Source organism: Pectinophora gossypiella, chromosome 2 (genome assembly GCF_024362695.1).
Source record: "Pectinophora gossypiella chromosome 2, ilPecGoss1.1, whole genome shotgun sequence".
NCBI classification, from domain to species: Eukaryota; Metazoa; Arthropoda; class Insecta; order Lepidoptera; family Gelechiidae; genus Pectinophora; species Pectinophora gossypiella.
The window spans coordinates 15,598,392-15,623,930 of NC_065405.1; the positions used below are offsets into that span (position 1 = coordinate 15,598,392).

Below are 25,539 nucleotides of genomic sequence, written 5' to 3' on the forward strand. Positions count from 1 at the left end.
GGCGACTTCCTCTACGGCGAGTCTCTTTACGGCGAGTCTCTTTACGGTGAGTGTCTTTACGGTAAGTCTCTTTACGGTGAGTTTCTTTACGGCGAGTCTCTTTACGGCGAGTATCTTTACGGTAAGTCTCTTTACGGTGAGTCCCTTTACGATGAGTCTCTTTACGGTGAGTCTCTTTACGGCGAGTCTCTTTACGGCGAGTCTCTTTAGGGTGAGTCTCTTTACGGTGAGTCTCTTTACGGTGAGTCTCTTTACGGTGAGTCTCTTTACGGCGAGTTTCTTTACGGTGAGTCTCTTTACGGCGAGTCTCTTTACGGCGAGTGGGTTTATTTTCTTTCTACGTCAAGTGAGTTATGATGTTATACTAATACAGTTATGGTAACAACTGTTTTGCTGTTTTCTCGCCGTAGCGGGAATCGCCGTTCGGGGAATCGCCGTCAACGCCATAATTCGATCCATTTATGGAAGAGTTCTTACGAATAATTTTATTTTAATTGCCGCAGCAAGATCTTAAAGGCCACACGATAAAAGAAAAAAATATTTTTAGGTCAAATGCTCAATGCGGCCTTTTTAAACCACAAGTAGTTGTGGAGCCACAGAGTAATGGTAAAATAAACCAGACTCTCATATATTACGATTGTGATTTTATATATATATATATATCATCGTCATTTTAATAGCCTATGTTCATCACCCTTAAAATCTTTATGATGCTATTTTCATCATTAACACATAATTATACGCTTCATTATTATTCATTAGCTGCTATAAATCAGGAATATTGTCAAAATAATATTTTAATATACGTATAAATGTCTTTAACTAAGTACATTTCATTCATCACACGCCTACATTGAAGCTTTAGCTTACTTGTAACTAAGGTATTTAAAACATTATTTTTATATATTTACAGACTTCTAAACTAACTACAAAAATGCATTTTCATAATATAATTATACGACTTAAGTTACTATGTGTTAAAAAAGTATTATGTTAAACAACAATAAATTATAATGACTATTACTCGAAATCAAGACCTTAATACAATATTTGGACTAATATTATTAATCCATTGTATTTTGTATATATATAAATATTTAGTATAGTATAAGGATTACAGTTACTTACATGTTACTGCTCTACGCCTCTAGTTTAATATAAAAGTACTATATCTACTAATAAAAAACACGCAACAAATAGACACAAAAAAATCAAATGTCTTATTTATTTATTTTAATAAACACACTATATTCTAGTACTTTTTATACAGTGTCAAAACACAAAGCTCCTCATTAAATAAACGGGTTTTATTTTATTTTTATTTTCGCGTTTATTTGTCCTTTAATCAATTAACAACACCGACTACAAAAATTTCAATGATTATAACCTAACATTTAGTAATTGACTTCAATTTGTATTTCATTTTAACAAGCTAATTTCTAGCAAGATAACATAAGGTCGAAGTTCTTGAAGTCACTAAAAACATTGTAAAGTTTTAATTTAAGTACATTGTGAGTCTTTCAAAAGGTACCCATAACCATTTCTTTTCGCTTAAGTAGGTAGGTATATAATTACTTTTTAATCCGATTGTTTCGAAATGAAATAATATTATTTTTGACTACATTTTAGCTATCGCTACATTGTACCTACTTACTAGTGCTAGTGAAAACACTGAAAAACGAAATATCCAATTCATATTAGTAGGTGCTAGAGGTAAATCTAGCTCGGCATTTATACGTGTCCGTTCTGTACGTCGTGTTATTCTTTGTCCTATGACATTACGTCATAGGACACACCCGCAATTACTACACACCCGAAATTTTAGTTTCGCTTTCCCGGCGTTGTATGAGAGAGGTTTTTACTACCAGCACCTACATATTAGTAGGCGCTAGTAGTAAAATTAGCTCGGCATCGAACAGTGTCCGTTCTGTGGGTTATTCTACCTAAAGCGGCTTTCCCGGCTTTATGTGAGCAAGCATAGCGTATCCGCTTGTGTTTGCGGTCCTAGTGGCCTTTGAGTAGCCATATATTATCAGGTATCTTAATCATACTGGAGTTTCTTTTGCTTTTCTTCTTCAAGAAGAAGTGGAGTACTTATTTACAATTCGCGAAGTAAATTTTAGTTAGGAAGTTATTTTTACCCTCTTGGGAACAAGTATTTCTACTTTAAATTAGACGAGCATTCAACCTCTTTTTACTTAAATATCTTTATCCTATCAGCTTATTCGCTAACATTTATTTATCATGAACATGTCTTATTTGAAAAAATATTTTTCAAGCTAAGTACTTTATTTGTCTCAAGAAAAATATATTTTCTTTATTTTTTTTTTACTTTTATGGTCCGCAGCAGGTCCGCAGTCGTTACCATTTCTGCATTTATTTATTCTCATAACAATAATGTAATATGCATTTATTTTTATAATTTAAGTTACAAATCCTTTGCGTTACATTTATGAAAACGCATCCGCGTCGCACGGTAGATTCAAACATAGGGAGCGACGTAGAAAGCGTTCACAACAAACGTGTAACGCACCGCGATATTATGAGGTTTTACGTTGACTGTTACACAAACCTACCTACTTAAAAATCTTTATGAATTTTCTACACGATTACAACATACTTTTCAAGAAACACTCAAGTCTGCATCCGATGCAATTAATAGCATGTAATTGAGCCAAACGCGATATATTTCAAAATAATTCTGTTAAAGCTGTCAGAAAATCTTAATCTAAAATCCTACCAAAATACTAAAACTATAAGTATCCTAATTTTTATTTCACAGTTATGGTTACTTATCCCGACTTTTAGCGGAGATAGTTTGATGTCTTTAATAATTTTTTATTTTTATTTATATTTACGGATCTTTGATAAAATAAATATAAATAAGTATTTGTATCTTTCGATTGTAAATTATAACAGTCATCCACTCAAATTGATTTTGATAACCACTCATTCGTCGTCTATTTTACACTTTATAATATATTATATGTATATTTCCTTTTTAAAACTTCTACTTAGTACTTGTCCATCTTTACATCGTAACTACTAAGAGAATAGAGGTAAGTACTTTCAATCAATCCTACATGAGAAAGATAGTTATTTTTGCTTGAAGCTAGTCTGTCTTTGTCTGTGATGTCCAAGACTAATAAATGTTTTTTTCCTTCTTTCTTTAAGTAATTAAAATATGTCGACGTCCTTGAGATGTTGGTAGTTGCGATCCCAATATCCACCATTGTACAGCCAGTCTTCTTGTTTGGTGTACGGGTTGGTACCCTGGCTGAACCACCTGTTGACAGAAGACAGATTACGATCATTGTTAAACTGCAGATGCCTAAAGCTTGAGGCAAGAAAGCGCAACCCCAGCTCTGTTGCAGCAAATAAAAAACTTGACATATTTTTTATAATGCATCTCTTTTTAGTCGTTATCTCAAACCAAACCATGTGGAACGCTATATGAATGATACGATTATGATTATGAAAACTCGATATGGAGACTTGAAGCCGACGACCTCCGCCGAAGACTAAGCGTCTTTAATTTTCATGGTACAGAAAACTGATCAACTCTTATATGCTATGCGGCTAAAAACGCCGTCGGCCTAAACCGGAGACCCTGGCGGTTTATGAGCAGATATACTCGTTAGCAAAAATATTTAAAAAAACTTCCGATTCTCCATTTGCATTGGAGAAGTCTGACTATCATAACTGGACAGCGACACGAAGAGTAAGTAAAATGCGTCGTCATCGAATAGAACGGGCTTGTTAATATTACCTTTTATAAGAGTGGGGAAATCCATTATGAATATCTTGTCACTCGGGGAAGTGACTGGGTTATGCCAGATTCTACTGGCTAAAACACCACTGTGCATTTCCAGCACCTATTGGTGAAGCTTTCTTTCGGGAAGTTTAATGTTACCTAGGCTGCCACGGCTCCGAAGACTTCTTGAGCACCTTCCTAGCCGTCCGCTGCTTATCCTCCAGCCGAGACTTCTCCACAGCAGCTCCATCGATGTCTCCCTGCTCCAACAACCTGACGTCAGGCCGCAGTCGGCTGTCAGTTGGACACAACTGACCCTTCATATCTTGTTCTAACTCGTTCAGGGACATGGCAAATTCCGTAAACTGGTAATACTGAAAAAGGTTGAAGAGAACATTTTTGTCATCATCATTATAGATAGGTACATTTAGGCGTCGTGTATGAACGAAGCACACACACGACACGTGAAGGATCCCGTGCCCGCCGGCGCGGTCGACGATTTCCCTTATCCAGAGTCGATTAATTATTTCAAATATAATCATCCCATAAAATGCCCACCGGGGTTCGCGCCTAACTGAGCATCTTCAAGTAGAAAATTTTCTCCTAACTTATTTTATTAGAAATGCGCACGCACCTGAGCACTGTTAGGGGGTCTGGGTCTCGCTTCCCACAAGGTGACTGATCCTGGGATCTCTATGTTGAAGGCTTCGTCCGGCTTTGGTACGTCTTCCGATGTATCTGGTTCTTCGGACTAGAAGTAAGAAGACAATTTCTTAAGTAGCTGGTAAAGATGTCAATAGGTAAGTTTCATATTGTCGGTTAGAACTAAGTATTATCTGATTTTATGCGTACGCCATCATCTTAACGCCTCACATGTCTTCCAAAGGCGATTCAAGCGGTGTTCGCCTTTCTTTCCGCAAGATGAATTTCACCAACCCTGGTGCCTGAGCTATATTTTTATTAGCCCGCTAAAAACCTCAAATATAGCTCAACTCAAGTATTCCTTGAGATCCAAGATTTTCCATACATCTGACAAAAAAAATTAAACCTCAGCTCCTGCCGCCAGAAGGAGAGGTCACGGTTAGAAGAGATTTCTACAAGAAATAAGCTGAACTGTTCACTGTCTTGTGTTAGTCTAATTGTTTTTACTTATCCTGTTCTGTGTACAATAAACTGTAAGTAAAATAAATAAATAATATCTGCTGCTAAGCGTCTCTAATAGGGAAACAAATGATTAAGCACCATTTTAATTTTAAATAAGTACGCCGAGTGACTGGTCTTTCTGATGCTTTCAATTGTTACTTACATCCTGTATCGACATAGACCGTAGTGCGCCAACTTTGAAGCTGTTCAGCTTGGCGAGGACTTTCTTGGGGGTATGCGAGGGTGTCTGCGAGCTGGTCTCCTGGCCTTGTTCCTTGGCCCACTGGTCGTACTGCGCCGCGCTGCAGCACTTGATACACTGGGTCCACTTGCCGTACAGGTAGCGCAGGCGTTTCTTACTGGAAGTGGAAATGGTGTTTTTACATCAGTACTTACCAATAGTGTGTTTGTAAAAAAAGACAAGTGTGAACGAGGTCTCATTGGTATATATTTCGTAAGAGTAATTTGATGAGAAGCCATTAATTATGCATCATCAGAGGTCTTCTTCTATCGTGTGGGTTGTGAGGTGGATTATCAACCTCATCAACCCTGGTGTCAGGGTACTACTGAGCCGACAATAACATTAGTAAGTAGTAACGGCTTAACGTGCCTTCCGAAGCACGGATCGTCTGACTTTCGGACAATCAGGTGATCTGCCTGTCCTAACCAAACATCATCAGAGGTGGACGCCCATAATATTATCTCCCTTCAGAATATTCTGTAGAATTTACAAGTTAGGATGACTAAGAAGAGAACTAAACGTCAAATCATTCGATGTAACAGTTAGTAAGTAGAGACTTATAAAGGTCTCAGGTTCAGTTCTGACTGAAAAGCTAACCATATTGCGTTAGAGCTTGCACAAGTTTTTTTTTGCAATTAGAAAGTGCATAACTCAGTTAGAGTCAACAATAAACCCCTTAACACGATTCAAGTTCTTGTAGTTGAAGCCAACTTGTTGTGAAGGTTAGCCTTCAATCCCGCGTCCCTATGGGACCTCCACAGCCCCATGTCGATCGATCCGCAGCATGTCCATGGTCTTCTTTTGTATTCGAACACAAAATCACTCTCTTACCGTCAACGAAGAACACAATATCTACACTGGAGAGTATTTTTGGTGAAGCTTTTCATGACACCAAATATCCGAATTTTCGAGTTTCGGCTCGTAGAGAAGGAGCCCTAGGTGATGTGTACGAATCGACCAATCACCGCGTTGTGAGTGAGTGTGTGTTGTGAGTGAGTGAGCTTCTTCGCCCATGCTCCCTCGCTCGTTTTCTCTCCTCTCCGCTTTGGCGAAAGCACACCCCGGATACTTCATACAAACAACCTTGTTTTACACAGACACTACACTTTGACGTTATGGTACACGCGCATCTTTGTGTGTGACGTCTGACGCCTATACGATTGAAGACTAAAGCAAGTCCGAGGGGTGGGGAGGGGGTGAGGTGAACCTAGCTCAGCCGCCGTTGGAAGCGGGGATAGTTGCCTGTTGTATTATTCGTTATTCTATGGCGAAAGGAAATGCGGAAGGAACCTTAACCACTCACTTGGCGTCAACGATGAACCCGTCCACTCTGTGCAGGTCTCGGTTGTTAAATCCAGCTGGCTTGAAGGCGAGGTTGGCTTTCAACCCCGCGCCGCCGTGGCAGGTCACCTCCATAGCCCCGTACTGCTCGATCCAGAGCTTGCCCACGATGACGTTGTGAACGCAGCAGTTCACGTTGCTCCAGGTGTAGGCTTCTCCCCACCTGGAATAATTGCGACATGTATATGTTTAAAGTCGTAAAACCGTATAGCCTTTTCAAATTTATTCCATTTTTAACTATTGTGTCCGGAAACGGGCGAAACACTTTGACAATCCGCAGCGTGGTGGATTATAGTCCATACCAGTTCATGTTAGGTCCAAAGAGAAGGTAAAATTACTACGTTAGGTCTATGACCAGCAGTAGGAGTGTAAAACATAACATAAACAGCCTATATACGTCCCACTGCTGGGCACAGACCTCCCCTCAATCAACCGGAGGGGGTATGGAGCATACTCGACCACTCCACTGCGAATTGGAGAAAATCAAAAATGCTTCGTCGCTATTCATATTCATTTATTGCATCACACAAACATAAATTAAGGGGAACATAGTAAAAAGGTACATATGTCGCGGTGTGTTTCGCTATTTGCGAAATGCTGGATAATTTATTTCAATATTATTAATATAAATTAAGGATAATTTCAATATTTTTCAATATACTTATTATAACATAGATCATCTTTGGTAACGGCCCTCTAGCTAGCCTGTCGCTCATAAAGAGGACATAATTCCAGTCAGAACCGCCGGTCACCTGTAAATGTTATTTTATTGCTAAAATTCGTTGGAGGCAAATGTGTAGTGCACTAGGCGGCACTAGGCAGGCAGCAGTCATTGGGCACTATTTCAACTTAAAATACGCCGGCAAAATACAAGTGACCCGCGATTCTGACGGACACTCTAATTTTACGATAAATACTCCTAGTATTCTGAGTTTTAAAGCAACATTCATTCTTTTGTTCTTAAAGTTTTAATCATTCGTGAAATGTTCGCTGTGGTTATTGCGATGGAAACAATGCATCTGAATGCAGAGCACGAAATGGGGACGAACGATCTCAAAGAACTAATTATGGTTTTTCTTTCCAGAGCATCTCTTGTAAAATATAGAACTTACTAGTGACGTTTCTGAGACATATTTGTTATAATTAATTATGATAATAACCGCGTAAACTTAAAACAATGCATATTTGTTATTCTGAATTGGTTGTGGAAAGCACGAAATAATATTATTCCTTGTAGATACGGTTAGATACAACAGAATCGATCGGCTATCGGATATAACTTCTTAAGGTTATAACTTATAACTTCTTAGGTTATAACTTATAACTTCTTAGTTTATAACTTATACCTTCTTAGGTTATAACTTATAACTTCTTAAGTTATAAGTTATAACTACCTAAATTATAAAAAATAATACTCTATGTATACTGTGGATTGTCAATTACTTCTTTTAATATACGTGCTGATGATAATGATGGAGAATAAGATGATGACTGACCTGGGCAGCTCGACAGTGACATGTCCTTTGGGCTGGATCTCGACACTCTTGCCGCAGAACTTGAGTTTAGGATGCACCGAGCCGTGGAACACGAAGTGAGGACTGTCAGCGTGGAAAGCCGATACCGGTGGGTGGTGAGATACCTGCATATATACTTATATATTACTTTCTTTCTTCAAGGAAAACAATGGGTTTAATATCAGCCTCTACCTATAAATACATCTATAGGATGAACACATTTAACTTAAGTATTGTATTGTATAAGTGTATAACTACCTGACAATTGTATGTAAATGACAAGGCTGCTCTAAAATACACTTGACAAAATGGTTACTGCAACATCGCTTCTATAGTGTAAGTAAATGTTTTTTAAAATTTAAAATTTTGGTTTCTGAAGTACCACTATAAATTAACAATTTGATTTTGCATGCTTACGTGTAAGTTGAAAACACTGGTGATACAAATACAATATACTTTATTGCACCAAAATAAAAAGAAATAATTTTATTACAAAATACTCTTAACCAGGTACATGGCAAATAGCGGCCTTATGGTGATATAATTGTAACAACATCTTATTGTACTGTTTTCTGGCAAATAAACTAATATTCAATTCTTTCTTCGAGCTCTATATCCCAATTGGAATAGTCAGAGATGCATCCATCGCAATATGAACTAAGTACCCACACCTACCGAGCTTTCTGTGCACACATTTGAAATATCGATTACTTTATCAACTAGTTGAGCGGTCCGTCCCGCGGTTAATTCAAACGTATGGTGTTATATAAAAGTTGTCACGCGCGTTTGATTGATATTACACCTCGGGCACTCGAATTTCATACAAAAATCTTATTCTTACCAGAGAGACAAGCCGCGCGCTTTACTCTTTACTCCTTCTGCTTACGGCCATTTAAGACTAAAGTAAGACCTAGAGGGGGTGAGTTCGGCGCCGGATACGAACTTGTGCGGGGAGAACTTTTTGTGCGATGCTCTGCAGCGGAGCCACTTTAATTCGTTGTTTTCTTTCTTACACTATATTTCTCTGCACGTACATTATGTACCTACGTAGCCTATACCTATCTACGTAGTACGTATACATCGATCTATAATTCAATTTACAGGATGAAAACATCTCGAAGTATACAAACTGAGTGGCTCCGCTGGGAAGTATGCTCTGTAGCGAAGCCACTTTAATTTGTTGTTTTCTTTCTTATTACAGAACGTACACATAAAATTTTTTCGTCTTCAACTGAATTGTGGTGGCCCCGCGACACAGCATCACACGAGTTTTTTGTTTAGATTTTTGGTTAAAATGCAGGTTAAGTAATTTGCAGCCATTATTTTAATTAAAGAACAAGATGGCTGTAATACTGTGAAACAGCAGGGCTGTCGTTAAAAGATTTTATGGGATAATTCAGTTGTTATCCTTACTGTTGATGTCGTTAAAGCACCATCTTGCTCTTAATTTTATTGTGCATTTTGTAAACACAGCAAAAGTACTTACCTATGTTTAGTAAGTAGTTAGTTAATGTGAAGGGTATTCTTATTGTGAGTGTCGGTCACAATCTGATTGATGACGCAGACGTCAATCAAACCATATCATATAAACCATAGCAAATCTTACGTCATCGACGACCACGATGGGACCAGGGGGGTTAAAAGGGCCACACCGAAGCAATTCATCTAAAAAAAGGAATATTGCAATTTGACATTTGCTCATATAAAAGTAAGTGCGCAATGCACACAAATGACAAATAGCAACATTGTTTTTTTAGATGAATTGCTGCGATGTAGCTTTTTTAACCACCCTGTTTATAGTTGTCACTGTTTGAATAGGCTTTCTAAAAAAATAAGGTTACCTCACCTAATCCTGGAGCGTTGTATGTGACATTTTTTTTGTGAAATTTACGTCATCGGATACCAAGTTAACGGCCTATTCGATAACGATAGATTCATTCAAATAACAGACGCGAGTCACACACTAAAGTAGCGAGAATCGACTTTACATAGTTTTTAAAGTTTATAAATAAAGAAGGCACTGACCTGTTCACAAACAGCCCTGAACTCAGGTCGCTCGAGTTCGAATGTCTCCCCCAGTAGCGGATTGAATGGCTTCCCGAGCCGCTCCCAATTAGATGCGAGTGCGCTTACTGCGAACGCTGTAAAAATAAACACATAATACAAACCTCACGAATATGTCCCAATGGTGTTCCTGAACCTAGGACATAATGCAAAATGCTGTTTAAATAGGCAAAAGCAGCAAAATCGGCGGGCTTATTGCTAAACAGCAACTTATTGCCAAACTAAGGATCACAATTTTTGTATTTATGGCCCCACCCGGGATTCGAACCCGGGACCTCCGGATCGGGAGTCGAACCCTTAGCCACTGGACCACGAAGGTGTTATGCTGATGCTCACCAGCAATATACTCCATGCGCGCGACTGGGTCAGTCTGTTCAGCGGCCATGCGCAGCAGGTGCGCGTACTCCAGGTACTCAAGCATCCTCTGGAGGAAGGACAGGGGCTCGTTGAACACCACCGGCATCGTGATCTTGGAGAGCTCCTTGCCCACGCAGTTCTTCAACACAGACCAGAGCGAGAAGTCGCCGCGGCTGAACTGGGCAACTGGTAGTGATGTCCTGTGGACAAGGAGAAGATGAACTTAGAGACACAGAAGAATCGAAGGTTGGTAACGTAATAGTCCTTATTGCATAGAAAAACGAATAATACATACATGGTTTTAGTGACGTCGTACCGAATACTGAGGGGGATGAATCATGGCCTGAATCATCCCCCTCAGTATTCGTTACGGTGTCACTAACACCCATATGGACTTGTATGGCTACCTGTACGTACTTGTGTAAGTGACATCTCAACGAATACTGAGGGGGATGATTCAGACCATGATTCTGAGTTAATATCAAGTGGAGTTTTCCGGCGTGAAAGTGTATACTTATGTCTTAGCCATATCTTGGAATTGATTGTTTCATGATGTGGTGGATCATTTGGTGAATTCATGAAATAGAATATCATTCGTTGGCCACGTCATCATGATGTAGTTTGGCCAGATCAATAAACACGAAACGTTTAAATATATGAGCAACTAAATGCATGATTACTTCATGGTATGGCCAAACGTTGGCAATCTTATCGATAAAAATAGTATTATCATCCACCGGTAGTGGCGCTCGTGTCGATTATATTAAAACTTGATTGATATTATAATCGATGAATCAATGTAATTTTACAATTTTCAATATAATTCATAAATAATTTTTAACCTAAGAAATTAATCGACTATTCGCATTTTTATTAAACTACATAGCATGGACACCGCCTACATTAACGATATGGCCAAACGTTGATTGAAATATTTTTAAACGTTGACGTTTCAAAGAAATGAAATATGACGATTTCATGAAATGGTCGAACACATCATGAAATGATCATTTCTTAGATCTGGCCACGACATATACATATTAGTACTCGTGGCCATACCTCTGTATTATTTATTAACAGTAATGTACAAGACAATTAATCATAGCCGTAAGGGACATTTACAATAGTAACACAACAAAGAACAAAGTGCTTAAGTAAATAGTGTTACATAGAAGTTAGAACAGAATCGATCGAACTAACCTCGAAAAATATCTTTATTCAGTAGGTAATATATTTACACTTTAAATAGTCAATGGTGCTAATTCCTGTAAACACCATCTAATTTTATTTTAAGTTATACCTGTCATTTTCTTATCCGCCGAAAAGGAAATGGGCGGGTAATCGACAAGAATAAAATTTATGAAACACACGTCAATTTTAAGCATAAATCTAAAACTACCGTCTAAAAATTTTACACTGGCCAATACGAGTAACCCGACGGAATTATGTTGACAGCACACGTCAAACGGTTTTAATACCAGCGAGATACCTTTTTGATTCGCCCGGGTTATTCATTCATTTACTCATTCTGCCTAAAATTAAGAGATGTCAATCATCCGTCCCTTTCCTTTTCGGTGGATAAGAAAATGACAGGTAGAATTTAAAGTAAAATTAGGAGGTGTCTGCAGGAATCGGGGCCATTTTTTACAAAAAGAACGTCTCATCCGCCTCAAAACTAGTGCATATGTTACACCATTATGAATGAATCTCGCAATAATTAATCTAAACTCGTACCTCGCATTGATTCTGTTGTAAAACATTATCTAAGTATATTGAAATACTTATAATCGTTAATTGTACTGAAGTAGTCGTTCTGTTCAATAGTAAGTTAGGTTATTTAAAGATGAAACCTCTCCAATAGAATTCTTCTTAATTCTTTGATATCCATCCCAAAAAAAAATCGACTCCAAGGACAGCGAGTCTGTAGTTATGGGGTACCTCGACCTACTAAAGAGAGAACCCGATCTTGAGACTTATTTCCTCTCCCTAAAGCTGGTTATACGCCGACCTATATTATGGTGCTATAGGTTAAATTCCACGAGTTGTGAAGGTCGGATGAGAGGTGAACTTGGCCTAATTCAGTCGGTCGATGTTGGTCCCCATTTTTATGAGATTATTAAATCTTTTCATACAGTGAGACAGCGGAAGGGTCGCGATGATGATAATAATATGATGATGTGAACGCGTGTTTACAAAATCAAACATTACGAAATAGTCCCGGTCTGGACCGGCCCGGTCATAGAACAAAGAATACTACGGTCACGAGTACTAATATGTATACACTTTGATACCATGTCACATTAACTTTTTTGACAAATTAAACCGTAAGTCTCATTAACTGTCAAATATGATAGTGAGACAGGGTCCTAAAGTGGGTCCTAAACATGATTTTACTCATGACTGTACGTATTTTTTTTTCACTGCACTGCATTTCCAGGTATTCATTTTATTTTATTTATTTATTTACATTTCACGACTTTACAGTGCAGAAGCGCCAATGCGCCGTGAAACTTTCAATATAAACAATAATATAATTAAACATATGAAACTTAGGTGTAAACATGAATTCATAATTTTTTTGTGTTCATGAATTTCGGAATTCCTTGTGTACCAGGACGCACCGCTTATATCTCTCAGAACCTTGTTTTGGAATCTTTATAGGTTAGAATTACTACGTATATAACGGTAACTGTGCGCCCCGCACTAAATTGTAATAGGCGCTGACCTCACCCCCTTTGGGTCTTCACTCTTAAGTGTAAGCCGCTGGGAAATAAGAGGGAGCGCGCTCGTACAGTCCGTCTCGCTCGCTCTTGAGAGTGAGATTTTTGTATGGAGTGTCTGGGGTGTGGATCGGTGCGGCCTTTATAATTACATCACGCTTTAGGCTGTTTTGGGATAAATTGTCAGACAAAAACAATACCACATAAGTTCTGGTTAAGACTATCGGACACTTTTCGGCACGTGGTGGAATAAATTCTTAATATTTCCTCTTAAAATAGGCATCTAAGCAAGTATGATTAGTCAAGAGAAATTTCTAACTTTGAGAAGGATTAAATTAAGCTGTTATTCATGATTACATTTCAACGAAGTTAGACTGAAATGTAGAGTTATTATAATATCTTGAAAGCTTGGGCACGCTTATCTATTCGGTGATTTCTCCTGGGGAAAGATGGAAGTGCGATTTGTTTATGTTTAGGGAGTTTAGATTTGTATTCTTGGATAAGTTTATGAAGTAAGTATGTTTTCAGCATAAATTAAAACCTAAATAGTCACAGACCAATTGGAAGATACTTTTAGTACTTAATATGGTACAGTTCTATAGTTTGTCTATTTATTTATTTTTTGTAGATTTGCCACAAATGGGGAGCATTGAGGGCTCTCACTCGGTACAACATTTAAGACAACAGGCCTGAGGATGCCCAGTTGGGGACGAACTGATGGTTTGACAGGTCCGTTTCTTTTACAGAAGCCACTGCCTGTCTGACCTACAATCCCACGAAGGGAATGTCGCACGAACTACAGAAGCAATAGCTATCTGCCTCGGTGCATGAGTTTATTTAATAGCATCAATGCTGAGTGTGATCTGTTTTGCAGTAGCAGTAGATCTATTAAATCATTGCTTGCCAGTGGTCATTGCAGCTCCTAGTTAGGTATTTTATTTTGTTTAAGTACTTATATTGTGTTTTGTTTTGTTTTACTTTTTAGGTTTGCTTATGTTTTGTTTTTGGTTTTGTTTTATATTTTTTATTTTGTTTACATAATTATTATGTGGTATTCTCATCTCCGTTAACTGTCTTTTCTCTATCTGTGGTAGCTTGTAATTAGCCTTTATTTATTACTAGCTTTTGCCCGCGACTTCGTCCGCGTGGCGTGTTATATAAGAGAGAGATCTTTGTGTGTGTGGGAGTGCATATCAAATTTCAAGCATCTAACTTATGCAGTTTAGATTTTTTCATACAATTTTTTTCCCAATAACTCCCATTTTTCAAAATACAGCCAAAAATAAACTTTATTTTTACTAAGGTATGCATGCATGCAATCAATTGATTGAATTGATTTTTTTTTAATTAATTGTTCATTGAGTTTTAATTTTAATACACACTTCCTCTCTTCCCTTCAACGTTGCTGTGCCCTACAGGGTCCATGTTTTAGTTCCTATGCCTATGTAACACCCCATTGTACTACATGGAATGCAATAAATAATTGAAATGAATTGAATTGAAAACATCTATCTTACGCGGTTTCGATTTTTTCATACAAATGTTTTTTTCCCGCTAACTCCCGTTTCCGTGGGAATTTTGCAATATCCTGTTGCAAATAAGCTTTAAGTTAACTAAGGTACCTGCATGCCAAATTTCAAGCGTCTAACTTAAGCGGTTTAGATTTTTCATACAAAAGGATTTTCCCGCTAATTTCCGTTCCCGTGGGAATTCCTTTCTTAGTGCACCTCTACGGTACCTAAGCTATGTTCCTTCCAAATTTCAAATGCCTACGTTTAGCCGTTCAGGCTATGCGTTGATGTGTCAGTCACTGAGTCTGTCAGTTTCTCCTTTTATTTAGATTTGATTTTTTCATACAAATGTTTTTTCCCGCTAACTACCGTTCCCGTGGGAATTTTGTAATATCCTGTTGCAACTAAGCTTTAAGTTTACTAAAGTACCTGCATGCCAAATTTCAAACGTCTAACTTGAGTGGTTTAGATTTTTCATACAAAAGGATTTTCCCGCTAATTCCCGTTCCCGTGGGAATTTCGGGAATTCCTTTCTTAGTGCACCTCTACGGTACCTAAGGTATCTGCATGCCAAATTTCAAACGTCTAACTTGAGTGGTTTAGATTTTTCATACAAAAGGATTTTTCCGCTAATTCCCGTTCCCGTGGGAATTTCGGGAATTCCTTTCTTAGTACACCTCTACGGTATCTAAGGTACTTGCAGGACAAATTTCAAACATCTAACTTGAATGGTTTAGATTTTTCATACAAAAGGATTTTCCCGCTAATTCCCGTTCCCGTGGGAATTTCGGGAATTCCTTTCTTAGTGCACCTCTACGGTACCTAAGGTATCTGCATGCCAAATTTCAAACGTCTAACTTGAGTGGTTTAGATTTTTCATACAAAAGGATTTTTCCGCTAATTCCCGTTCCCGTGGGAATTTCGGGAATTCCTTTCTTAGTACACCTCTACGGTATCTAAGGTACTTGCATGACAAATTTCAAACATCTAACTTGAGTGGTTTAGATTTTTCATACAAAAGGATTTTCCCGCTAATTCCCGTTCCCGTGAGAATTTTGAGAATTCCTTTCTTAGTGCACCTCCACGGTACCTAAGGTACCTGCATGACAAATTTCAAACGTCTAACTTGAGTGGTTTAGATTTTTCATACAAAAGGATTTTCCCGCTAATTCCCGTTCCCGTGGGAATTTCGGGAATTCCTTTCTTAGTACACCTCTACGGTATCTAAGGTACTTGCATGACAAATTTCAAACATCTAACTTGAATGGTTTAGATTTTTCATACAAAAGGATTTTTCCGCTAATTCCCGTTCCCGTGGGAATTTCGGGAATTCCTTTATTAGTGCACCTCTACGGTATCTAAGGTACCTGCATGCCAAATTTCAAACGTCTAACTTGAGTGGTTTAGATTTTTCATACAAAAGAATTTTCCCGCTAATTCCCGTTCCCGTAAGAATTTCGGGAATTCCTTTCTTAGTGCACCTCTACGATATCTAAGGTACCTGCGAGCCAAATTTCAAACATCTAACTTGAGTGGTTTAGATTTTTCATACAAAAGGATTTCCCTTCACTACTCTGCTCCTATTGATTGTAGCGTGATGAAAAGTATACTATTACCTGTCCAGGAGTGTGAAGAATAATTGTACCAAGTTTCATTAAAATCCGTCCAGTAGTTTTTGTTTCTATAAGGAACATACAGACAGACAGACAGACAGACAGACAGACAGACAGACAGACAGACAGACAGACAGACAAAAATTTTACTGATTGCATTTTTGGCATCAGTATCGATCACTTATCACCCCCTGATAGTTATTTTGAAAAAATATTTAATGTACAGAATTGACCTCTCTACAGATTTATTATAAGTATAGATTAAGGTTTTCATTGTGTAAATAATGCTGTAAGCTCCCCGAATAAAATAAAAATAAAATAAAACCAGCCCGTACAGGATTAGGTCACATACCTCCGGAATGCGAGTTTGTGCGGCTATAAGTACTGTCGTGAACCAATCGCGAGACAACATGCCTGAGGGTGCTCAGTTGGGAGTGAAACTGGGCGTCGTCTGAGATGATATGTGACAGAATTAGTCAATCTTTGTGAACCAATAGCGATAAGCGCTGAATGAGGTAAATTGTCGACCACACTGGCGGGGTCAGGATCGGCGTCCTGAAGTGTATGTCTGTCTGGAAACCTTAACATGTGTATTGCATATAAGTACTTAAATAAACATAGGAAAAGTTGTTTTCAAATGGAAATGAAATCGCAGGGCTACAAAAGTAATGTGACGTGGAATTGACAACGACGGACAGTTCTATTTTAAACTTGCATAAGTATTCCGTCCCATATTAGTCTGTAACAGCCTCCGTGGTCTAGTAGTTAGAGCGTTAGGCTCACGATCTGGAGGTCCAGGTTCGATTCCCGATGGGGACATTGTCGAAGTCACTTTGTGAGACTGTCCTTTGTTTGGTAAGGACTGTTCAGGCTTGAATCACCTGATTGTCCGAAAAAGTAAGATGATTCCGTGCTTCGGAGGGCACGTTAAGCCGTTGGTCCCGGCTATTAGCCGTAAAAATACCTCCACCAACCCGCAGTGGAGCAGCATGGTGGAGTATGCTCGATACCCCCTCCGGTTGATTGAGGGAAGGCCTGTGCCATATACAGGCTATTTATGTATTAGTATGTACTGAATGTGGTGTGGTGCAGGAGCAGATCCAGCTTTTAATATTAGGGGGCGGAAGGAGTCACCAGGTCACAGACAAGTTCAAACAACCTATCTCCATAGAGAATCAGATAAAATTGCAGTAGCTACCCATAACCCAACCTGTCGGCTATACAAGTTGTGAGAAGCTGCAGTAGTTATAGAAGAGACGTTCGTTACGTAAAAAATGACGATTCAAAATATACATTATGTTATCTACTAAATAAATATATTTTTGAATTTGAATTCAAATCACTTTTTAGTCGAATTTAACAACATCATTCAACAAATTACAATACCGAATACATTGTGAAGGCATGAAATATATTTTCAATTAGGTACAAATCAAAGGAAATACCTGTCATGTGAATTGCTCATAATTTTATTCGCAATTGAAACATACGAGAATTATGTACAGACTCAGGCCATTATTACCAATTGCCTTTTTAAATGGTAACTTCTTCGTATTTTTCTTTTCAAGTAAATTACTTATAAGTAATTAAAATTTACTAAGTAAAAAAAATTGAACTATAGTCGCTTCAATAAATCCCCCAATTACCAGTAGTCTGTTTTATAAATTTTGACATAGTAAAACTAATGGGAAGAGCGAAGTATTACTCTTAGTAAGACTTAGTCTTAGTTGGTTGGTTGGTCGGTTGGTTGGTCGGTGGGTTGGTTGGTCGGTTGGTTGGTTGGTTAGTCTTAGTCTTAACATAATATAACATAACAAATACTTTATTGCACAAACAGGAAAAAACAAAATACAAAACAAAAGAGAAATATAATTAGTACAATAGGCGGCCTTATTGCTAAGTAGCAATCTCTTCCAGGCAACCTTTAAGTATAGGAGATATTGAATATTAAGTAATATAGCGGGATAGTGCAGCATGGGAATACTTGTGCATATAAAAATAAATACACTTTCGACTACATAAACTACATAATAATAATACACATAATTTTAGTCTTAGTTGTTTTCAGCGGAAGGAAAATGACAGGTATAACTTAAAATAGAACTAGATGGTGTCTGCTGGAATTAGCACCATTGTACACACAAACAGACACATAAACACAACTTGAACAGTTGTGGAATACAACAGCCCCCCTCCCTCGTCCCTCTTAGCTACTTTCCTCAAGTTTCCCACAAACCTTCCGCAACAGAAATTAAAGCTTAAATTGGAAGTTAGCCAAACTAAAACGAATCTAACCGACAATCTACCTGGTGCACTGTAATATGCACGTTATGTCAAGGTAATACGGCATTGGGTTCAAGGTCACTGCCAGTCCTGGTATCGATCGTAGGACCCTCCCGGACCTCTACTAACTTATGAACACACTGTTGCTTACGCTGTGAGGTAGACCGCTGACTATATTGCTACAGGTACAGAGTGTTAGTGACATCGTAACGAAAACTTTTAGAGATGATTTCGGCCATGATTAACACGTTAACAGTCCCCATACAAAACGTTTTGACTTCTTAAGTCCCGCATATTACTTCAACCTTTGCTAAGTTACCCGGGATCCAAGTGTATGGGTCATGTATGGGTCATGTATGTGTCATGTATGGGTCATGTATGGGTCATGTATGGGTTATGTATGGGTCATGTATGGGTCATGTATGGGTCGTGTATGGGTCATGTATGGGCCATGTATGGGTCATGTATAGGTCATGTCCGTCATGACCCGTATATGGATCACTGGACTGTCAACGTGTTAAGAGTTGGTATCAAGTGGAATTTCCCATCGCAAAAGTATGGAATGGAAAATAATTAAAAAAAACACTAAAATTTTCATTCATTTTCCGACAGGAAAATCCTCTTGATATCAACTCAGAATCGTGGTCTGAATCAACCCCCTCAGTATTCGTTACGATGTCACTAACACCCTGTAGGTATCGTGCGCACTATGCTATGGTATTGGAACACTCCATACAAAAATCTCGACCAAAACATTTCTTTTTTTTTTGAGGTGACTTATTGTGGTCAAAAATGGAGAACGCTGAGGGCTCTCACCGAATACAAAATTTAAAACAACAGGCCTGAGGATTCTCAGTTTGAAAGGGAATGTTCTGGTGTAAAAAATAGAGCTACTTAGATGGATCGGACTTGTAGAGAGAATTAATAAAAGGATATCAACAATACAGATTCACTGTAAGTGTAATCGAAAAGTTCGAAACTTACTTTCGAACAGACTCGAATTGTCACTTTAATTCTTCAGAGGCACATCCATCACAAGATGATGTAAGTACCCACCAATCATCCAGCTTTCTGTTAGGCCAACATGGTAGGTGGTGAGCCGCATCGCCATCTACAATGGTAGAGCCAATTGGTAATTTATTATTTTTTATTCATAAATATATTTAATTAGTATTATTTTTAGGCACTTTAGATGTTGGGTATCTAACTTAAATTACATAACCAAGATTTTCATGGTATTTAAATGAACAACATTCCAAAATTGCCTGAGAAATTATCTAAACCTTTTCACGTCAACAAATTAACGCTTTACATTAATCTTGGTAAATTTTCCATTCTGTTAAGGTGGCACCCGACAGGCTTCACCGCAAACTTGAGATGGGGTGTGGGAGAAAAACAAACGGGAGGTGGGGAGGCTTCCTTTAACCTTGTAACATAAACGTAGATAGATAAAGTAGTTCACATTGTGATAAACATTAGATTAGTTGCATTATAAAACCTGTTACACTTAGGGAATGACATAGCATCACGCCTGTATCCCCAAAGGGGTAGGAGAAAAGATAGTTGGTTTTGTAAATAATGTCGTTAAAAGCCAAAATATCATAGTGTTTATGTTACCATAACAACATAACATACAGGTGCATAGTATACAGGGCATTACTGACATCACAACATCACAACACAACACAACACAACACATCACAACATTGTTATTTAAATTATTTTACCACCTTTTTTGTATTGTATGTGTTCTCGCAAATAAATTGATTTGATTTGATTTGATCGTAACGAACACTGAGGGGGATGATTCCGCTCATGATTCTGAGTTAATATTAAGTGTATTTACAATTATTTTCAACTCTATACTTTAGCGATGGAAAATTCCACGTCATCCCCCTCAGTATTCGTTACGAAGTCACTTACACCCCGTACAAGTACGTACGTACAGGTAGCCATACAAGTACGTATAGGTGTTGTGACACCGTAATGAATACTCAGGGAGATGATTCAGACCATGATATCAAGTGCAAACACCATTCTGAGTTGATATCAAGTGGAATTTCCTGTCGGAAAATCCGAGTCAGATTTTTTTTCGTTTTTTGTTCTCTGTGAGTTTCCCTAGACACGGGTAAGTGCTATTAAAAACAAAAATCATTACCCAATACAATTTACATAACCCAACACAGACGCTGTCAAATTAACTAAGTAATTGTAGTAGTAAATCAGTACATTGTTGACTGATTTACATGAACGTATTACAAAGGTTGCACCCCACAGAATGAGGTTGAAGCGAGGAGGGAGGCAGGCGCACTCGCCAGATGATTTAGTTAGTACCGACTTTGTATGTACTAGCTAGCTTTATAAAGTAGGTACTTAAGTCACTCTCTCTTTATTTAAGAGCTGCGCTCTTGTCGGTGAATTAATCGCCATTCCTCTTCTTCCCGACAAATCCTTCACCTCCTAATACGACACGACCTGCACCTTCTCTTTTATTTGTTTCATAAATGTTCTCCTAGGTCTACCCCTTCCTCTCTACCCTTCAATTTTTCCTTCTATGATGTTTGTCTGAATCATATTTCAACCAAAAAAGATAAAGAGAGAGAGAGTTGAAGAAAGGAGAACCATAATGAAGGCTTTAGAGAACCGGAGGTACTTAAGTACTTAATATAAAATGTCATTTGTGAGTGATTTAGAATTCTTGTTTTATATGTATGAAGATTATTTTTAAAAGCTCTAAATGGACGCAATTTTTATGTTACAAAAAAGTTTCTTCAATTTCCCGCCTTAACCACGTTGCAAACAATGGCGAAAAACAAACATGCGACAGTGACAAAAATGTACCTTATGTCAATCCCGTACACATTATTACCACTGCCACTTATCGAAATCACTTGCAACACGGCTAACCCTAGTTATATAGATTTTAGATTTACTATAGCGAATTGCTACACAGGATCGTAGCACTGCTACGCAGCCGTTACGCACTTGTTACAAGCTTTATAACGAAATAAGAATATAGAGGTATATTATTATCTCTCTCTCTCCTTGGCATTTATTATTCCCATCTGATGTTGGGGTCTGCCTTCTTCGTACTTCTCTTCCACTTCGCTCTATCGGACGTGTCGTTCTCGGAGACATTGCACATACACAGGTCCTTTTTGACCACATCCGCCCATCTTGTTTTTGGCCGTCCTCTTGGTCTAAGCCCTGGTATGTTTAGATTGGCTGTAACGTTACCCACATAATCTGGAGGTCTTCTTTTTACGTGCCCAAACCAACGGAGCCTGCTCTCTTGTAGCTTTTCGGAGATGTCGCGTACGCCGAGACTGCCGCGCACGTATTCGTTACGGATTTTGTCGAGCATCGTCACTCCGCACATCCACCGAAGCATTTTCATCTCAGCGATTTGAATGGTCTGGACTTGGCGCTGCGTTACTGCCCACGTTTCACTCCCGTTACGCTAAGCCGTTGGTCCCGGCTATTAGCCGTAAAATACCTCCACCAACCCGCAGTGGAGCAGCGTGGTGGAGTATGCTCCATACCCCCTACGGTTGATAGAGGGGGCGCCTGCGCCTGGTAGTGGGACGTGTATAGGCTTTTTATGTTTATGTTATGTTTAGTTTCACTAACACCCCGTATAATAGGTTGCATATAGTACCACAGGGGTTGTTTATTTAGAGACCCTCCACACTAGCGTCTTTCGAGCGTCGTCGTCGTGCCAATGACTGCGCGACGTCGCCTGTCTCCTGTCACGTACAATCAGTGTGAAAATGGATTCCGACGAATAAACACTGTTGTTGATAATACTGATCCAAAAATTACGTAAACGAAAAAGGAAACATCGTCGTCAACATTGGGAACATCCTCTGTGTAGTGTTAGAGTTCAGGAAAGCGATTATTTCGTATTGTGATTATTTCGTAAGCCAACCTCACCTGCATGATGGTACATTCTGCTGACTAACGGACGAGGCTCTGGCGACATAACGACCAATTGAGGCACACAGAATTAAGTCTGTTGGTGGCTTAATTGGAGAAGTCGATATTAGAGCGGGATATTGACTTAGGGTGGCGGCGGAAGAGTGTCTAGCACACCAACGGCAGCACCCACCCACAGGCAAACCTAGTAGGCTTACCGCTCACCCGCCAACCCGGACTGGACGAGCGTGGTGGGTTAAATATGTCCAAACCTCTTCTACAACAATTGTGTTGTCAACATATAAAAATAATAAAAAGCACTTTTACGATTATTTACGGATGCCAAAACGAATATTTGACGAACTATTACAATTGATACAGAACTATATAAAATATCAAGATAAGTACCCATAATAGTGGATTGCGTTGTGCACTGTAGGTACTTGGTCGCAAAAACCGTTGAACTGGCGACGTCGCCCAGATGCTGCCACGACAACGACGCTCAAAAGACGCTAGTGTGGAGGGTCTCTTATCAAGAACTCTGTTTTCGCTCCACTTCCCAACAGACGCAGGGAAAGCGGCGATTAGATACGATACTGCGGCTCTCATAATAGCAATGAAAATGTGTGGGTATTTTCCACCCACAATGAAGCGAGGCCGAATGCGGAAAACTCAAACACGAGGTTTATTATCTTTCGTACCGTCCCACCAGGTACTCGGTAAACACTAGGGAATGTTACGAGTCGAAATCGCAAATTCGAAATCTCGTGAGATTAGAAATTACATCAAATCGAATCAAATCAAATAATTTATTCCGCGATCCACATCCATCCTTCCATCGCATCCCGCGAGACCGTATTTTAGGGATCTCGAATAATTTTGGAAAAGAAAAATATTATTTCGTATGACTGAACACATACACCGGGGTAAGTAGAGACTATAGAATTCCATTTGCTTCGATCCTGACACTTTTCTTGCTTCCTTCAAATTCATCAATCGTTTCATACACGTAAGCCGGTTCAGAGTAGATCGTACCTTTTCTAAGGACATCTCTAATTTGGTCAATGTACGTCGTATGTTAGTAGGTACCTATACAAAATTATATTTAAATCAATCCTATACAAATGTATCCTATGTAGGCACTTGTTCACAAAAATCAATTTCACTTTTCATTGATTCGATGTTACATTTGGTACGTTATATTATTATAGTAGGTAATAATATTCTATATTAGTTCCATCACATTTTTCACAATTAATTGTACCTAACCTTTGCTTTATATACCGCTTTCGAAATCCTATTATCCTTCCTAGTATGACTAAAAAGCAATAAAAACTATTTGTTTGTGAATATGTGTAATAAGGTTTGAATGAATGTAATAAGGTTTTAACTGAAAGAAAATAAACTTTCATTCCTTAATTTTCGTTTTATTTCAAGGCCTCAACAAACAAAGAGCAACCATTACCGAAATTCGTCCTAACACGGACATGATAAACCGTATGGAGAGTGTAATGTATGAGCGTAATTGCTCGATTACTTTTGCTAGGCGTTTAATATTATTTTTAGTTAAGATGAAATGTGAGTAGTTTGATATTTGTCTCTTGTAATAAATCTCGTTTTGTGAACAGACGTGTTTCCTTGTCCCGGAGGCTTTCAGCTGATTCCAGGGTGTTTAGTGCCTTATAGGGACATATACAATAAACTGGCGACGAGTACCAACCTTCGTGTATGTTTTTGGTGATTTTTGCTCAAGGTCAAAGTTCAAAATGTCTGTAGGGAAATTGGAACCGTTTAAAGTGATGGAAGATAGCTGGAATCTGTACGTGGATCGATTGGAACAATACTTCCTGGTGAATAGTGTCAAAGAAGAGTTCAAAGTGGCTACTTTAATCACGGTAATGGGCGGAGAAAGTTACGAACTATTAGTGACTTTGTGTTCACCCAATAAACCATCAAGTAAGACATTTAAAGAATTAGTGAAAATAATGCAAGATCACCTTCAACCTAAACCATTCTTCATGGCGGAAAGATATATTTTTAGGCGAAGGCAACAGACAGCAGAGGAATCAGTGGCTGAATATGCGACGGTATTGAAAAGATTGGCAAAAAATTGTGAATTCGGGACGGAGCTGGATAACAACCTACGAGATCAGTTTTGTTGTGGTCTTTACAAGGAGCAGATTAGGCAGCGGGTTTTCTCCTGGGAGAGTGTCACATTCGCTAAGGCGTATCAGACGGCAGTGACTATGGAGGCGGCAGAGGCTAACGCAGCTGCGGTGATGGAATGCGGGCGGAGCGCGGGCGTCGCTGGGGGCGGCGTGCAGACCACCACGGTGCAGCGTGTCGGCAGCGAACGCGAACGACCGCGGGTGGACGCGCGCAGGGGCGGCGGACCGCGCGGCGGTAGCGGCGGAACGCGCGGCGGCGGGTGCGCGCGCAGCGGTTACGAGGTGCGCGGCACACGCGCCGATGGGGCAAACGACGGAGTCGCCAGGACGAATATGCACCGTTGCCGTGCATGTGGAGGGGCTCACGATATCACGTCATGCAAATTCAAAGTCTACACTTGTCGGGTGTGTAACCGAGAAGGTCATTTAAAAAAAATGTGCCCCCGTTTGAAGGCTGCTAACGTGCAAGTGCATAATGTACAACGTGAAGATGAAGAAATAACGTTTTCTGACGGGGAAGTAATGGAGGTAAATTTTAATGTATTCACTTTAAAACAATTAAATGGGTACAAACCGTTTGTGATACCTTTAAATGTAGATAAAAAGGAAATAGTCATGGAAATAGATACAGGAAGCGCTATTTCATGTATAAGTAAAGATTGTTATCTTGAATTGTTTCGAAATTTACCTCTTCAGAATGCTAATTTAGTTATGAATTATTATACGGGAGAAAAAGTTCATCCAATAGGGAAAATAATACCAACAGTAAATTACAAAAAAAAAGAAATTAAAAACCTAGATTTGTATGTAGTGGATCATGGTAATAACCCGTTATTGGGTCGACAGTGGCTGTGCGAGTTAGGCATTCCTTTACAAGAAGTATATTGTAAACAGGTGATTAGTAGTGACTCACAT

The 25,539-nt window shown here is 38.9% G+C and overlaps 1 protein-coding gene across 1 annotated transcript in view; it reads right to left on the reverse strand.

Annotated features, from left to right (window-relative positions):
* Nucleotides 1–2,487: 2,487 nt before the first annotated feature.
* Nucleotides 2,488–25,539, reverse strand: part of LOC126378475 (oxysterol-binding protein-related protein 1) — a 28,227-nt gene continuing 5,175 nt past the window's right edge. The window contains exons 2-9 of the mRNA XM_050026868.1: nt 10,394–10,614; nt 10,019–10,134; nt 7,976–8,118; nt 6,442–6,642; nt 5,061–5,256; nt 4,389–4,505; nt 3,914–4,128; nt 2,488–3,286 (exon numbers count right to left, since the gene is read on the reverse strand). Coding sequence (XP_049882825.1) covers nt 3,178–3,286; nt 3,914–4,128; nt 4,389–4,505; nt 5,061–5,256; nt 6,442–6,642; nt 7,976–8,118; nt 10,019–10,134; nt 10,394–10,614 — 1,318 coding nt within the window. The 3' untranslated portion in view covers nt 2,488–3,177. The remainder of the gene's footprint in view (nt 3,287–3,913; nt 4,129–4,388; nt 4,506–5,060; nt 5,257–6,441; nt 6,643–7,975; nt 8,119–10,018; nt 10,135–10,393; nt 10,615–25,539) is intronic.